This window comes from Salvelinus alpinus, chromosome 13 (genome assembly GCF_045679555.1).
Source record: "Salvelinus alpinus chromosome 13, SLU_Salpinus.1, whole genome shotgun sequence".
In the NCBI taxonomy this organism is placed as follows: Eukaryota; Metazoa; Chordata; class Actinopteri; order Salmoniformes; family Salmonidae; genus Salvelinus; species Salvelinus alpinus.
Window position 1 is genome coordinate 6,034,454 of NC_092098.1, and position 14,568 is coordinate 6,049,021.

At 42.6% G+C, this 14,568-nt stretch overlaps 1 protein-coding gene across 2 annotated transcripts in view; it reads right to left on the minus strand.

Annotated features, from left to right (window-relative positions):
- The window catches only part of LOC139536870 (transcription elongation factor SPT6), a 59,554-nt gene that overhangs the window by 14,051 nt on the left and 30,935 nt on the right, over positions 1-14,568 (minus strand). For both annotated transcript variants that reach the window (XM_071337566.1, XM_071337568.1), the window contains 8 exons: positions 12,433-12,580; positions 10,682-10,824; positions 10,259-10,399; positions 9,857-10,052; positions 9,150-9,295; positions 8,927-9,019; positions 7,441-7,554; positions 7,088-7,212 (listed from right to left, as the gene is read on the minus strand). In XM_071337566.1, coding sequence (XP_071193667.1) covers positions 7,088-7,212; positions 7,441-7,554; positions 8,927-9,019; positions 9,150-9,295; positions 9,857-10,052; positions 10,259-10,399; positions 10,682-10,824; positions 12,433-12,580 — 1,106 coding nt within the window. The remainder of the gene's footprint in view (positions 1-7,087; positions 7,213-7,440; positions 7,555-8,926; positions 9,020-9,149; positions 9,296-9,856; positions 10,053-10,258; positions 10,400-10,681; positions 10,825-12,432; positions 12,581-14,568) is intronic.

Sequence of the window (14,568 nt, forward strand, 5' to 3'; positions counted from 1 at the left end):
TTGCCAACTATGTAAAAATAGCCTACATAAAGCCAAAACATTAAAGCATTGCAGCCTGCAGGTAGAAAATATCCTGATAAAAATAAATATCCTATAAATCACATTTGCAGGCAGGCCATGCGTAGCCACAAACTTGATATATTGCATCAACTATCAACTGGGTCTCCGAAACTCGCGCTAGCAAACTTGAAACATTGTGTAAAATATTCTAGGCTCTCAGAGTTCGCCTGGCCAGTGAACTCGGGACAGACACAGCTGTAGGCTATTTGTACAAGGGATAAGAAGTAATCAGGTATTTTATGACATTTCCTCTGGATCAGAGCATTACATTTTTCCCTTTCGTATGAAGTGGTTATCGAAAGGGAGAGAGCTGGAAATATTGTTAAAATAATTTGAGGAACTATTATTCTCAATTGATTCTGAAAACAGATTTACTTCACTTGCTGTTTGAGGTGAAGAAAAATTACTTTGGGAAGCTCCACAGCACATTAGTGGTGGCGAGTTAAGACAATCAGAAATAGTATCAGACATCCCCAAATGGGCACATACAGTTGAAGTCGGAAGTTTACATACACTTATGTTGGAGTCATTAAAACTCCTTGTTCAACCACTCCACAAATTTCTTGTGGCAAGTCGGTTAAGACATCTACTTTGTGCATGACAGAAGTAATTTTTCCAACAATTGTTTACATACAGATTATTTCACTTACAATTCACAAATCCAGTGGGTCAGAAGTTTACATACACTAAGTTGAGTGTGTCTTTAAACAGCTTGGAAAATTCCAGAAAATGATGTCATGGCTTTCTAAGCTTCTGATAGGCTAATTGACATCATTTGAGTCAATAAGAGGTGTACCTGTGGATGTATTTCAAGGCCTACCTTCAAACTCAGTGCCTCTTTGCTTGACATCATGGGAAAATCTAAAGAATCTGCCAAGACCTCAGGAAAAAAATTATTGTAGACCTCCACAAGTCTGGTTCATCCTTGAGAGCAATTTCCAAATGCCTGAAGGTACCACGTTCATCTGTACAAACAATAGTACGCAAGTATAAACACCATGGGACGACGCAGCCGTCATACTGCTCAGGAAGGAGACGCGTTCTGTCTCCTAGAGATGAACGTACTTCGGTGCGAAAGGTGCAAATCAATCCCAGAACAACAGCAAAGGACCTTGTGAAGATGCTGGAGGAAACAGGTACAAAAGTATCTATATCCACAGTAAAACGAGTCCTATATCGACATAACCTGAAAGGCCGCTTGGCAAGGAAGAAGCCACTGCTCCAAAACCGCCATAAAAAAGCCAGACTACGGTTTGCAACTGCACATGGGGACAAGATCGTACTTTTTGGAGAAATGTCCTCTGGTCTGATGAAACAAAAATAGAACTGTTTGGCCATAATGACCATTGTTATTTTTGGAGGAAAAAGGGTGAGGCTTGCAAGCCAAAGAACACCATCCCAACCATGAAGCACGGGGTTGGCAGCATCATGTTGTGGGGGTGCTTTGCTGTAGGAGGGACTGGTGCACTTCACAAAATAGATGGCATCATGAGGGAGGAAAATTATGTGGATATATTGAAGCAACATCTCAAGAAATCAGTCAGGAAGATAAAGCTTAGTCGCAAAGCGGTCTTCCAAATGGACAATGACCCCATGCATACTTCCAAACTTGTGGCAAAATGGCTTAAGGACAACGAAGTCAAGGTATTGAAGTGGCCATCACAAAGCCCTGACCCCAATCCTACAGAACATTTGTGGGCAGAACTGAAAAAGCGTGTGCGAGCAAGGAGGCCTACAAACCTGACTCAGTTACACCAGCTCTGTCAGGAGGAATGGGACAAAATTCACCCAACTTATTGTGGGAAGCTTGTGGAAGGCTACCCGAAACGTTTGACCCAAGTTAAACAATTTAAAGGCAATGCTACCAAATACTAATTGAGTGTATGTAAACTTCTGACCCACTGGGGATGTGATGAAATAAATAAATGCTGAAATAAATCATTCTCTCTACTATTATTCTGACATTTCGCATTCTTAAAATAAAGTGGTGATCCTAACTGACCTAAAACAAAGAATATTTACTAGGATTAAATGTCAGGAATTGTGAAAAACGGAGTTTATATGTATTTGGCTAAAGTGTATGTAAACTTCCGACTTCAACTGTATATAGGCCTACGTGCAGATGTAGACTAGTCCTACTTATATGCATAATCAGTTGCATGTCTTACTCAACAGTGACAGCAGCGTTTCAAACAAAAGACTAATAAATTGACTACTGAAATGGAATTAAATAAACAAAAACTTGTTTCTCACAAGTATAGTATAGGTTGCGAGTTATGCAAAACACATGTTCACTGTAGGCCTAAATGACGAATAATAATAATACTGGGCGAAAAATGAACACCTGCCAATTGCGGGTCGATTTTTGCATTGGCGGACAAGACGCCCATTTCACCAACCACGTTGTCAGGTGGTCAGGGCTCCACAGTGCCAGTATCACTCGCATTTGTAAATAAAAAATCTTGAAGTTCGATCACATTTATAGCAAAGTTACATAGCTGGTAAATTAATCGCACAAAAAAAATAAACTACAAATCCTATAACCTATTCTACCTCGAGCTGCAACACTGCCTGGCTAGGGACTGTGCACATGAATAGCACATTTTCTTGAAACAAATGTTTGCTTTAGTGAGATTTTATCCCTGTGTTTCTTGGCTATTTACATTGTTTTGTCCAAAAACATTGTTTTTCAATGTTTGAGTTTCAACTGCTAGACAACGCAGCTATTAGTCAAGCTCTCGAGTCACGTAACCACAGTAACCTCCTACCCCTTCAAGGGACATAGTACATTTTTTGTCTCATCTGATATTTTGGTTAAAAGGCTCAGGTCATAAAGAAATCTGAAATGAAACAATATACCACATTACTTCTTACTAGTAATACATTTATTGTTTTAGAAACATTACAAAGCATGCTCATCCATTTTTATTTGTTTTGTTGGTGTAATTTTAGCGGGAAAAAATATTTCGTTGTTAACAATCAAGATTTTGGCTGGTAGATTTTTTTTATCTACCTGACACAGTGGCTGGTGGACCAAAAAGTTAATTTTAGGCCCTGATAATAAACTCAGTAAAAAAGAAACGCCCTCTCACTGTCAACTGCGTTTATTTCCAGCAAATTTAACGTGTAAATATTTGTATGAACATAAGATTCAACAACTGAGACATAAACTGAACAAGGTCCACAGACATGTGACTTACAGAAATGGAATAATGTGTCCCTGAACTACAGTCAGTATCTGGTGTGGCCACCAGCTGCATTAAATACCGCAGTGCATCTCCTCCTCACGGACTGCACCAGATTTGCCAGTTCTTGGTGTGAGATGTTACCCCACTCTTCCACCAAGGCACCTTCAAGTTCCCGGACATTTCTGGGGGAAATGGCCCTAGCCCTCACCCTCCGATCCAACAGGTCCCAGACGTGCTCAATGGGATTGAGGTCCGGGCTCTTCGCTGGCCATGGCAGACCACATACATTCCTGTCTTGCAGGAAATCACACACAGAACGAGCAGTATAGCTGGAGGGTTATGTCAGGATGAGCCTGCAGGAAGGGTACCACATGAGGGAGGAGGATGTCTTGCCTGTAACGCACAGCGTTGAGATTGCCTGCAATGACGAGCTCAGTCCGATGATGCTGTGACACACCGCCCCAGACCATGACACCTCCAAATCGATCCCGCTCCAGAGTACAGGCCTTGGTGTAACGCTCATTCCATCGACGATAAACGCGAATCCGACCATCACCCCTGGTGAGACAAAACCGCGACTCGTCAGTAAAGAGCACTTTTGCTAGTCCTGTCAGGTCCAGCGACAGTGGGTTTGTGCCCATAGGCGACATTGTTGCCGGTGATGTCTGGTGAGGACCTGCCTTACAACAGGCCTACAAGCCCTCAGTCCAGCCTCTCTCAGCCTATTGCGGACAGTCTGAGCACTGATGGAGGGATTGTGCGTTCCTGATGTAACTCGGGCAGTTGTTGTTGGCATCCTGTACCTGTCCCGCAGGTGTGATGTTAGGATGTACCGATCTTGTGCAGGTGTTGTTACACGTGGTCTGCCACTGTGAGGACGATCAGCTGTCCGTCCTGTCTCCCTGTAGCGCTGTCTTAGGCGTCTCACAGTACAGACATTGCAATATATTGCCCTGGCCACATCTGCAGTCCTCATGCCTCCTTGCAGCATGCCTAAGGCACATTCATGCAGATGAGCAGGGATTCTGGGCATCTTTCTATTGGTGTTTTTCAGAGTCAGTAGAACGGCCTCTTTAGTGTCCTAAGTTGTCATAACCGCAAACGTCCCACCGGCCAATAGCCAGGGAAAATACAGCGCGCCATATTCAAATAACATGATATAAAAATCAAACTTTCATTAAATCACACATGTAAGATACCAAATTAAAGCTACACTCGTTGTGAATCCAGCCAACATGTCAGATTTCAAAAAGGCTTTTCGGCGAAAGCATAAGATGCTATTATCTGATGATAGCACAACAGTAAACAAAGAGAGTAGCATAATTCAACACTGCAAGCACGACACAAAACGCAGAAATAAAATATAAATCATGCCTTACCTTTGACGAAATTATTTTGTTGGCACTCCAATATGTCCCATAAACATCACAAATGGTCCTTTTGTTCGATTAATTCCGTCGATATATATCCAAAACGTCAATTTATTTGGACCGTTTCATCCAGAAAAACACAGCTTCCAACTTTCGCCAAGTCACTACAAAATATATCAAAAGATACATGTAAACTTTACCAAAACATTTCAAACTATTTTTGTAATACAACGTTAGGTATTTTTAAACGTTAATAATCGATCAATTTGAAGACGGGATGATCTGTGTTCAATACAAAAAGAAAACAAACTGACGCAACTTTTTTCGTAACGTGACTCTCTCAAATTTACTTCATGTGACCCTCATTTACGATAGCCCTACTTCTTCACTACACAAAGGAATAACCTCAACCGATTTCCAAGGACTGGTGACATCCAGTGGAAGCGGTAGGAACTGCAAGCAAGTCCAGTAGAAATCTGGTGTCTCTAAGAAATCTCATTGAAAAGACAGTGACATAAAAAAAAATACAAATTCTGAATGGTTTGTCCTCAGGGTTTTGCCTGCTACATAAGTTCTGTTATTCTAACAGAAACGATTCAAACAGTTTTAGAAACTTCAGAGTGTTTTCTATCGAAATCTACTAATAATATGCATATCTTATATTCTGGGGATGAGTTTTCCGAAAGTGAAAATGCTGCCCCCTGCCCTCAAGAAGTTAACGACCGTTCCACAGGTGCTTGTTCATTAATTGTTAATGGTTCATTGAACAAGCATAGGAAACAGTGTTTAAACATATTACAGTGAAGATCTGTGAAGTTATTTGAATTTTTACGAATGATCTTTGAAAGACAGGGTCCTGAAAAAGGGACGTTTCTTTTTTGATTTGTTTAACAGTTTTTTGGTTACTACATGATTCCATATGTGTTATTTCATAGTGTTGAGGGTTGTCCTTTCCAGAAGGACAACCATCTCTGCAGCACTCCACCAATCAGGCCTTTACGGTAGAGTGGCCAGACGGAAGCCACTCCTCTGTAAAAGGCTGGGAGACTAGTCAGGATCGAGGCAAAGATGAAGAGAGCAAAGTACAGAGAGATCCTTGATGAAAACCTTCTCCAGTCAGGACCTGACTGGGGCGAAGGTTCACCTTCCAAGAGGACAACGACCCTAAGCAGACAGCCAAGACAACGCAGGAGTGATTACGTAATAATTTTTTGGTGTGTGTTAATTCTCACATTATTAGCCCAGATTTTTTGTTGTGTTATTACATACAGCCGGGAACTACTTTTGGATATCAGAGCGGCGGTAACTCATGAGCATTACCATCAGGAATATCACTTTTCCGAAACGGATCCTTTGTTCGTACCCCGCAGGGCAATTGAACTGATCCCAGAGACTGATCCAAAACCCAGCCGGCGGAGAAGAGGTATTCGGAGTGGACTTCTAGTCCGACTCAGGAGGCCCGCACACCACCCACCGCTTCCGAGTATATTACTCACTATTGTTCAGTCTATGGATTTCCTTCCAGGAAGACATCAGGGATTCTAAAATACTGTTTCACGGAAACATGGCTCCTTTGGGGATACACTGCCTGAGTCCGTACAGCCAGTTGGGTTCTCAGTTCATCGCACAGACAGGAATAATTATCTCTCCGGGAAGAAGAATGGCGGGGGTGTATGTTTAATGATTAACTACTCATGGTGTGATTGTGATAACATACAGGAACTCAAGTCCTTTTGTTAACCCAACCTAGAATACCCCAATCAAATGTATTACCTCCCAAGATAATTATTTTTGGTTAGTCACAGCCGTGTATATTCCCCCTCAAGCTGATACCACGACAGCACTCAAAGAACTAAACTGGAATTTATGTAAACTGGAACCCACATATCCTGAGGCAGCATTTAATGTAGCTGGGGATTTTAACAAAGCAAATTAGAGGAAAATGCTACCGAAGACAAGCTAAACACCTTCGCCCTCTGAGGGTGCCACTGACGCGTCCCACTACCAAGGACTGTGGGCTCTCCTTCTCCATGGCCGACGTGAGTAAGACATTTAAGCGTGTTAAATCTTGCAAGGCTGCCTGCCCAGACGGCATCCCTAGCCATGTCATCAGAGCATGCGCAGACCAGCGGACATATTCAATCTCTCCCTGCTGTCCCCACATGCTTCAAGATGGCCACGATTGTTCCTGTAACCAAGAAAGCAAAGGTAACTGAACTAAATTACTATCGCCCCATAGCACTCACTTCGGTCATCATGAAGTGCTTTGAGGCTACTTCAGGATCATATCACCTCTGGCTGGATAAGGGGACAGGGTTTAGGGTTAGTTAGCTGTAGTCATGGTAACTCACAGTGGTTTGGGTTAGGTTAGCTGTAGTCATGATTACTCACCGTGGTTTGGGTTAGTTAAGTGTAGTCATGGTAACTCAGCATGGTTAGGGTTAGTTAGCTGTAGTCATAGTAACTCACCGTGGTTTTCCGCGAGGTTGGTACCCCAGTATGAACTTCCCTGGCAGGTCTTTACAGGCTGAGACAAAATAGGGGATGAATGCAGGCTTTTCCTTTTTACACCTAATCAACAACTCCTCCATTTTCTACACAGACCGAGGGAGGAAGAGAAAGAAAGAGGGTCAGAAAAGATGAGTGGATGAATAAAAAGATATGTAGCTCTATAAATAGAGAACAATAGAACTAAACAATTGTCACTGGAAAGATTAAACATGTTTTATAGACAGAAAGGAGGTTAGTTTCTTTGTAAGTCTTTGTAAAACAAATACTCTGTGCCACTTCCTGTGGTTATGACAATATTCACACCACCATACCTTCTTGTCCCCTCCATTACAGTCCTGGAAGTACTTATGTCCCAGGAGGTCGCGAGCAAACGCTGCCATTGGCTGAATATAACGAGCTGTGATCTCATCAAGATCCTCAAACTCCTACAGAAAGAGAGACAAATAAATAAATATTTGTTTGAGATTCAAAACACAATTAAACAGACAGTTGACCCAAATGGCCCTGTGACTGTCATTCCAACACCATTATATCTAAAGTCTAAGGTCACTAGGTGTTGTACTGAGGTCGTTTAGTATTTTACAAAATGTCTAAATTGCTTAGACTTTTTTCATACATACATTTTTTTTTGCTCGTTTGCCTTGCATAAAAAATTATAATCCGTTAAACAGCAAATCAACTTTGTATGGCCTAAAATTGACTGTGAAGCTCAGCAAAGTCACTTATAGATGATTTGAACGTGATGCGCCAAAAATGCTAATCTCGGTCCCATGACTTGAATGTGATTTGTGCCACAAATGCTAAAACGTTAGCATGTGGAAGCATTTATGGATTGCTGTCATAGCTTGTCCATAGACTGCTTACAGGGTAAGGAAACCAATATGTAATTTTGCATTTTGGATGAACTATCCCTTTAAAGGCTAAATATATAGAAAACATTCTGCCATAGAGTGGCGAGGAGGAGCTCCGCGGACCCATAGTGTCTGGAATTCATTTAGCCATTGCAATCTGTAGAGTTGCTAGTTTTCTCTGGTCAATTAACCCATAACATTCCTGGTTTACTCGTTATATTAATAAAGTCCGATTTTATCAACAAATTTGAGAAAGCAAGGCAGTTAACCCGCAACAAGAACTGCTCCCCGGGCGTTGATGACGTGGATATTAATTAAGGCAGCCTCCCGCACCTCTCTGATTCATTTCGGTTGAGCATTTCTTCAGTTTGAATGCATTCATTTTTATTTTTTATTTTACCCCCTTTTTTAAATCTTATCTCATTGCTGGAACTCCCTAATGGGCTCGGGAGCCGAAAATCTTGTCATGTGTCCTCCGAAACATGACCGCCAAACTGGGCTTCTTAACACCCGCCCACTTAACCCGGAACCCAGCCGCACCAATGTGTCGGAGGAAACACCATTCAACTGACGACCGAAGTCAGCCTGCAGGCGCCCGGCCCGCCACGAGAGTGCGATGAGCCAAGTTAAGCAATGTATAGTGTAGTAGAGAATCATCTTACTATAATTCAATGTGAAATATATTTTAAATACCTAGAGATATCGTATTTTCAGCAGTTCGAAGCTGATGTACAAAACCTAAAGTAAAAAGACGCAAAAAAAAAAAAAAAAAAAAGGATGGACAGGAAGCATAGAAATACCGCACATAGAAAGGATCTTCCGCGTATCAAACTTGCTTTCAATGACAGACCTATAACTCACTTTTCTATGTGAATTTGGTCGGATCTCTTTAAGCATGTGAATAATGCACGCACGTACACACTTTGCGCGCGTGCCACTGAGGTACCTCTGTGTAGATCCAGAGTGTGTGTCCCAGGCTGAAGGCGTTCTCCTTGCCCTCCTCTCTCACATCCACATGCTGGTAGATACCATCAGCCACCTACAACAAGAATTAGCATCCCAAAACAATAATCAATCAACTAACCAACCTGGTGGTCCATGAATGAACATTAAATATATTACAAGCCTCTGTCAATACACTCATTGAAAGCACTCCTCCCTTTCCATACCTTCCATGTGACAGTGAGGTGGTTTTCTCCCTTGCTGCTGGGCCTGATTACAACATCTCCCTGGTCCATGGACTCCATCATCTTCTCAGCCTGCTTGAAGTTGATGTTGTGAAACGATGGATGGGCGATCACACGCTTTATATAGGCTAGGGAGCGGGAGAGAAGGGAGCAGGAAAGAGGGTGGAAAGACAGACAGAGGAAGGAGAGGAAAGTGAGAAAGGGACGAGTAAGGTTAAGTTCAAATAAATGTAAAACAAAATATTTTTCAGTTCTAAGGCTGCCCCAGTACAATAACTGGCTCTAAGGCTGTGACGTTTACGAAATCTTCAATGAAATAGCAAAAAAAATTTTTTTTTGCACACTTTCTCCTCTTCTTTATTCCTGCATGTGCTGCAAGGAGGGGGTCATTGCCTAGTCAACCAAAGACTTGTTTGCTGCAAAACCTTGCTTGTTTCAGCAAGGCGCAAAAAAGTTTAATGCCCGTGTTACTGTAGAGTCCATGCTACACCAGAAACGGATGCCCGGCCGTCCCATCTTCAGTCAGCTGTTCTTTCCACAAAAAAGTGTTTTATGTCATTATGTTATTTTCATGACAGTCTTCATCCATAACCGTCGATTACACTGTTATACGGTAATTGTGCCAGCCCTAACTTGGCTCTGACAGTTTATTCCCTGTATACTATTGTTTACTCGTCGTGTATACCTACTGGTTCTCTGTTGCTTCTTCTTGAGTTCCTCCTCTGCCTTAGTGTCTTCTGTCTCTGCGTCAAAGTCGTAGTAGGTGTCCTTAGGAAGCTTCCACTCGTTGTTCTTATCCATCAGGTCAGACGTACGACACGTCAGGTCCACGTTGAACTTCTCAATGTCAATCTTCATGATGCGACAGTGTACTGTCATACCCACCTGGGAGAGGGAGGAGGGGAGACGGGTGAACTCTTGTACAGGAACTCAACTAACTCCTGGAAACAACTGTAGAGGATTTCTCTAACCCAAGTCCTAGAGAGCTACAAGACCTGCATGATTACTTGATTCAGATGTGTTAGTGCTGGACGGTGTGTGTGTGTGTGTGTGTGAGAAAGATAGCGTGTGAATGTGCAGCTGTGTCTCACCTTGACCCTCTCCTCAGGATGCTTGACCACCTTGTCACTGAGGAACTTGGTGGGGATGAAGCCCTGGACACCGTTGTCCATTCGAGACCTCACACCGATGGCCTGGCCTGGACACGATCCACTGTCAAAATGGTTCCACACCTAGCAGAGAGAGGGGAAGAGGAGACAGGAAGGGAGCGAGCGAGAGAAAAACAGATAGAGGAGAAAGAAAAGAAAGAGACAGAAAGCAATAGGAAGATGTGGGGAAGGGGCAGGGAGAGAGAGGAATAAGAAGAGGAACACAAACCAAAACATAGAACAGAAGTTTCCTCTAAAGTGTCCAAATCTTTTATTTCCAAAACCACCATTTAAAGTCATCAATGGGTAATGAGGGAAATGAGCGAGAGGCTTAAGGTCAGAAGCCATGGGGTGAGGGTATCTCACCTCGCTGAGTTCAGGGAAGTTGTCCTGTTGACAGAAGGGGCACTGCCACAGCCCGGTAGAGTCGTTCCTGATGGCCTGGTCATAACTCTCCCCTTGTGGGCGCCGGTGAGCAATGCCTGTCACTACACTGGTGATCAGCTTACCTGGAGACGAACGGGGAGGGAGAGGAAAGACAAGGTCGTGAGTATGTGAGCAGTATTTGTGTTAGCTACATAGAATGTAAAGGTGTGTGTATGTAAACTCGGCAAAAAAAGAAACGTCCTCTCACTGTCAACTGCGTTTATTTTCAGTGAACTTAACATGTGTAAATATTTGTATGAACATAACAAGATTCAACAACAGACATAAACTGAACAAGTTCCACAGACATGTGACTAACAGAAATGGAATAATGTGTCCATGAACAAAGGGTGGTCAAAATCAAAAGTAACAGTCAGTATCTGGTGTGGCCACCAGCTGCATTAAGTAGTGCAGTGCATCTCCTCCTCATAGACTGCACCAGATTTGCCAGTTCTTGCTGTGAGATGTTACCCTACTCTTCCACCAAGGCACCTGCAAGTTCCCGGACATATTTCGGTGGGGAATAGCCCTAGCCCTCACCCTCCGATCCAACAGGTCCCAGACGTGCTTGAGCTCAAGTGGATTGAGATCTGGGCTCTTCACTGGCCATGGCAGAACACTGACATTCCTGTCTTGCAGGAAATCACACACAGAAGGAGCAGTATGGCTGGTGGCATTGTCATGCTGGAGGGTCATGTCAGGATGAGCCTGCAGGAAGGGTACCACATGAGGGAGGAGGTCTTCCCTGTAACGCACAGCGTTGAGATTGCCTGCAATGACAACAAGCTCAGTCCGATGATGCTGTGACACACCGCCCCAGACCATGACGGACCCTCCACCTCCAAATCAATCCCGCTCCAGAGTACAGGCCTCGGTGTAACGCTCATTCCTTCAACGATAAACGCAAATTCCGACCATCAACCCTGGTGAGACAAAACCGCGACTCGTCAGTAAAGAGCACTTTTGCCGGTCCTGTCTGGTCTAGCGACGGTGGGTTTGTGCCCATAGGCGACGTTGTTGCCGGTGATGTCTGGTGAGGACCTGCCTTACAACAGGCCTACAAGCCCTCAGTCCAGCCTCTCTCAGCCTATTGCGGACAGTCTGAGCACTGATGGAGGGATTGTGCGTTCCTGGTGTAACTCGGGCAGTTGTTGCCATCCTGTACCTGTCCCGCAGGTGTGATGTTCGGATGTACTGATCCTGTGCAGGTGTTACACGTGGTCTGCCACTGCGAGGACGATCAGCTGTCCGTCCTGTCTCCCTGTAGCGCTGTTTTAGGCATCTCACAGTACGGACATTGCAATTTATTGCCCTGTCCACATCTGCAGTCCTCATGCCTCCTTGCAGCATGCCTAAGGCACGTTCACGCAGATGAGCAGGGACCCTGGGAATCTTTCTTTTGGTGTTTTTCAGAGTCAGTAGAAAGGCCTCTTTAGTGTCCTAAGATTTCGTAACTGTGACCTTAATTGCCTACTGTCTGTAAGCTGTTAGTATCTTAACGACCGATCCACAGGTGCATGTTCATTAATTGTTTATGGTTCACTGAACAAGCATGGGAAACTGTGTTAAAACCCTTTACAATGAAGATCTGTGAAGCTACTTGAATTTTTACAAATTATCTTTGAAAGACAGGGTCCTTCTTTTTATGCTGAGTTTATGTGTGTTACCTATGTAGAAGATGTGTGTGTTACCTATATAGAACGTCTCAGGTGTCTCTTTGGTGAGCAGGTTAAACACCTCCTCGGTGTTAGGAGCTCTGTAGGGAACTCTCAGGTCCTTATACCTGCAGCTCAACTCAGCACGGATATCATACAGCGTTATGCCCTTGTTACCGTAACCCTACAGGGAAAGGGAGAATAAAGGTTAATATATGTCAGCGATATAGAGCTTGTTACCATAACCGTACAGAGGAGAATAACATATATCATTAGTGATGAGTGGAAAAATAAATACAGTAAGATATCGGGATATAATTGTTGGTGATATATCGCAATATTATTCTGGACAATATCACAATATTATTTTTTGCGTTAGTCGGCTGTACCTGCACCAAACTCGATTTGTTTTCAGTACTTTTATTTCCATGACTGATCAAAACTTTTCTCATGGCTCTCTTGTCCCTCCGCAGCAGAAATATGGTGAGTAATATGTTTGGAACATCGAATCACAAAATCGCAGTATGGAATCGCAATACATAATACATAGGGTGTCCAATCAAAAACAAATATTTTGACCAATTGGTTAATTGTGTAGATAATCATCTAAGAAAACCTCATGTCTCTATCATAATCTGCTTGAAATGTAAGAGTTTTACCCTTGTAGGATGTCCAGAATTAGGGTGACTAAATCAATGGAGGCCAGAGAAAAAAAGTGGCAGAAAAACATAAAAATGACATCGCGTCAGCTAGGCTGGATTCTGTGCAAAAATTAAGGCTACTGGCTACCTGACAGGCTCACTTTCCCGTTGAACTCGCCATCTTCTCAAATCTGCAGGACATTAAAAAAAATATATAGAGGTAAGATGAATATCGATTGAGACATGACGTAGTATTTTCATATTTTAGGATACGCTTTTCGTATTAATTCGAAATTACTGTTCTTTTCCCAAAGATTTTACACAAAAACAAGTGTATCTCTATGAAACGTCAACAGTGCACTGAGTGTACCGCAAGCTTTTACATTTCATTCAGCTCGTGTCATGCTAATTTAGCTTTTTGCGACTCGCGGAAACAACTTTGAAGACAGCACAAGACGTAAAAAAAGCTGTTACAAGAAACCTGCATCGCTATGTCAACAGAGCTCTGTGCTTATTATCGGATTTATTAGGTTACGAAATCCAACTTTTTGGATATAATACTAATGATATGTTCGAGACCCCACTGAACAATTCAGAACATGAATAGTCATATTTGTCTTGTTAAAATGTATTTTATAACATAAGGAAATGAAACTATCACCACCAAAGCGTGTTTTCATCCACTCTGCACCCTACAATACATATCGGCCCTTAAATTACGTGATAATATTGTATCGTGAGGTCCCTGTCAATTCCCAGCCCACATATACATATCATACAGTGATATAGAGCTTGTTACCATAACCCTACATAAGAGAATAACATACACGACCCTATGTATTTATTTTGACAGTTTTATGTTCCCAAAAGACAACCTCAAAATGTCGTCGCTCACAGAAAAGGGAACTAACAAAGATACTCAGACAACAACAAAAAATGGTTTTAAACGGGGTTCTGAAAGATACCCATGGTGGTATACACTTAAAGTTAGAAAAGCAACAGGGAGTTTTTTTTTTTAGAACCCACTAGATTGGACTCAGAAAAGACACTAAAGGAAATAAACACACAGACTTAGGATAGGGTGTAAAACGGAGCAAAACAATATGGAGAAAAATAAACGGGGGGAGACACAAAACTCAGGCTTCTTTTGGTTAACTAAAGTGGTGGAGCTGTAAATCGCATCTCCGCTAAGGTGAGGTGTAGCTTTTCCAACGTCTCCTCTCCAACTGATGCACTGAGCCAGCAGGTCTTAAAAACCAGCTTGGTCAGCACAGGTGAAACACATCCTGACTAATGAGGTGACTCCAATCAGTGTGCCACACCTAATCAACCCGAAATGGACAGATAAACCAAAACCCGTAACAACTCTCCCTTTAAGACAACAAATATACAGGGGGTTCTGAAATTGACACCCTATAATACAGAGCTAAATTGTATGCTCAAAAAAAATGGGGAAATTATATTTTATACTAATGCAATTGTTCAGAGAAAGTGATTTTGTTTAAGTATATTTTTTCTCTCAGAAAGGTTG